The sequence below is a fragment of the Otolemur garnettii genome, unplaced genomic scaffold (genome assembly GCF_000181295.1).
Source record: "Otolemur garnettii isolate 467f Iridium unplaced genomic scaffold, OtoGar3 scaffold00148, whole genome shotgun sequence".
Lineage (NCBI taxonomy): Eukaryota > Metazoa > Chordata > Mammalia > Primates > Galagidae > Otolemur > Otolemur garnettii.
Genome location: NW_003852543.1, coordinates 1359128 through 1361772, shown reverse-complemented (window position 1 = coordinate 1361772; position 2645 = coordinate 1359128). Strand labels below are relative to the sequence as shown.

Below are 2645 nucleotides of genomic sequence, written 5' to 3'. Positions count from 1 at the left end.
TGGCTGGCGCCTTAGTCACTTGAGCCACAGGCGTTGAGCCTTTTCTTCTTTTTTTTTTTAAGACAGAGTCTCACTTTGTCACACTTGGTGGAATGCCATGGGGCTCCAGCTCATAGCAACCTTAAACTCTTGAGCTTAAGCCATTCTCTTATCTCAGCCTCCCAAGTAGCTGGGACTACATGCACCTGCCATATACCTGGCTATTTTTTTAGAGATAGGGTCTCACCCTAGTTAGGCTGGTCTGGAACTCGTGAGCTCAGACAATCCGCCCTCCTTGGCCTCCCAAGTGCTGGGATTATAGGCATGAGCCACCCCACCCAACTTAGAGAACGTTTTCTGTAAAGTGCCGAGTAGTAAATACTTTTGGCTTTGCAAGCCTTTGAAGCACTTCTCAAGTCTGCCATTGTAGCAAAAGCAATTATAGACAACAGGTAAACAGGCCTAGCTCTGTTCCAACAAAATGTACAAAGCAGATAATGGGCCGGATTTGGCCCATGGGCCATAATTTGCCAACCATTATATAAAGAAAAAGGCCATAAATACTTCTTATTGGCAAAGTTAGATATAATTGCCACATACATGAATGTCCCCAATTCCTAGAAGCAGAATCACTTTTGCATCGAATACTGTTGGAATGTTTACAAAACTTTTATAAAGATTAAGCCACCCTAGCTTGGTAGCTGTAGCTCAGCGGCTAGGGTGCCAGCCACATACACTGGGGCTGGTGGGTTCGAACCCAGCCTGGGCATGCCAAACAACAGTGACAACTACAACCAAAAAATAGCCAGGCATTGTGGTGGGCACCTATAGCCTCAGCTACTTGGGAGGCTGAGGCAAAGAGAATTGCCTAAGCTTAAGAGTTTGAGGTTGCTGTGAGCTGTGATATTACTGCACGCTACTGAGGGCGACATAGTGAGACTCTGTCTCCAAAAAAAAAAGAAAAGAAAAGAAAAATTATGCCACCCAAAAAGAAATCTCAATAATTTTCATAGAATGTAGAACAAATGTTAATTAAAAAGTGATAAAAATTAAAGATCAGACCGACAGAGGTAGATTGCACTGGGGGATCTGTGAGGAGCACCAGGAGATAATTTGCATTTTTTTCCACTTTTAGGTATGAAATCATGTACTCTTGCTGGAGAGCTGATCCCTTGGATCGACCTACCTTTTCAGTGTTGAGGCTGCAGCTGGAGAAGCTCTTAGAAAGTTTGCCTGATGTTCAGGACAAAGCAGATATCATTTACGTCAACACACAGTTGCCAGAGAACTATGAGGCCCTGGCTGAGGGCTCTGTGCTTGGTCCCCTGGACATGAACATTGACCCTGACTCCATAATCGCCTCCTGCACTCCCAGCGCTACCATCAGCGTGGTCACAGCAGAAGTTCACGAGAACAGACCTCACGAAGAAAGGTACATCCTAGATGGGGGCAGCGAGGAATGGGTAGACCCGGCTTCTGCCACCTCTGCTACTGTCACAGGCGAAAAGAATGGTGTTTTACCAGAGGACAGACTTGCAAGGAATGGGGTCTCTTGGTCCCTTTCAAGCACCCTGCCCTTGCAAAGCCCATCAGCAGATGAACTTTTGTTTGCCGATGACTCCTCAGAAGGTTCAGAAGTCCTGATGTGAGGAGAGTGAAGAGCAGACATTCCAGAATGAAGTTAGTTCTTCTACGTTAGGAGAAGCCAGTTTTGCCTGATGTTTTTGGTATCTGTTTTCCTTACCAAGTAAACTCCATGGCCCCACAGCACCAGATGAATGTTGTTAAAGAAGTCATCATTAAAGATATATAATATATATTTATTTAAAGAGAAAAAACATATATGTATATGATGGAAAGAGATAAGGATATTGTATTTAATAAAAGATGACTTACTTTACTGATCTGGCAGATCTGAAGACGTAAGTTTCAGCCATTCTTTGACACTAACACGTGTACAGACAGAGTCAAAGATGTTTTGTAAAGTTTTCTTTTTCAGGACAGCTAAATGTAAAAATATTTGTAAAATGAAATGCCATATTTGACTGGGCTCCTGGTCTTCATGTATTTGATAAGAATGATTCGTGTAATATTTAAAGTCGAAAAATTGATTAATTTTCTGCTATGACTTCCTAATAAAATATGAATGAAGAAGGATGTGTTGAACTTGAGAGGGGGAAAGACAGTGGTCACTGGAAGCATCAGTGCCTTAATGATTCATCTTCACTGCAGTTGCTGTGGCCATTCTTAGCATTGTTTTTTAGGGATGAGGGAAAAGCACTCCAGGAGTCCATAGATGAGGGACAAAAAAATATTAAGGGAAAAAAAAACAGTGACCAGGAATTTTTTTTTTTCTTTGAGACAGAGACGTCTTATGTTGCCCTGGGTAGAGTGCTGTGGTGTCACAGCTCACAGCAACCTCAAACTCTTGGGCTTAAGTGATTCTCTTGCTTCAGCCTCCCAAGTAGCTGGGACTACAAGCACCCACCACAACATCTAGCTATTTTTTTTTTTTCCAGCTATTTTTTGATTGTAGTTGTCATTGTTTGGCAGGCGGGGGCAGGGTTCCGACCCGCCACCTCTGGTGTATGTGGCTGGCACCTTAGCCACTTGAGCTACAGGTGCCAAGCCATTTTTATTTTACTTAAACCCGTGGGCAAAGTGAG

The 2645-nt window shown here is 43.2% G+C and overlaps 1 protein-coding gene across 2 annotated transcripts in view; it reads left to right on the top strand.

Moving 5' to 3' along the window:
- MERTK (MER proto-oncogene, tyrosine kinase) overlaps window positions 1-2313 on the top strand; it is a 120137-nt gene extending 117824 nt beyond the window's left edge. The window contains exon 19 of one of the 2 annotated variants that reach the window (XM_012811029.2): window positions 1115-2313. In XM_012811029.2, coding sequence (XP_012666483.2) covers window positions 1115-1628 — 514 coding nt within the window. In that variant the 3' untranslated portion in view covers window positions 1629-2313. The remainder of the gene's footprint in view (window positions 1-1114) is intronic. The other variant, XM_023518822.1, reaches the window with a different exon arrangement.
- The last annotated feature ends 332 nt before the right edge of the window (window positions 2314-2645 follow it).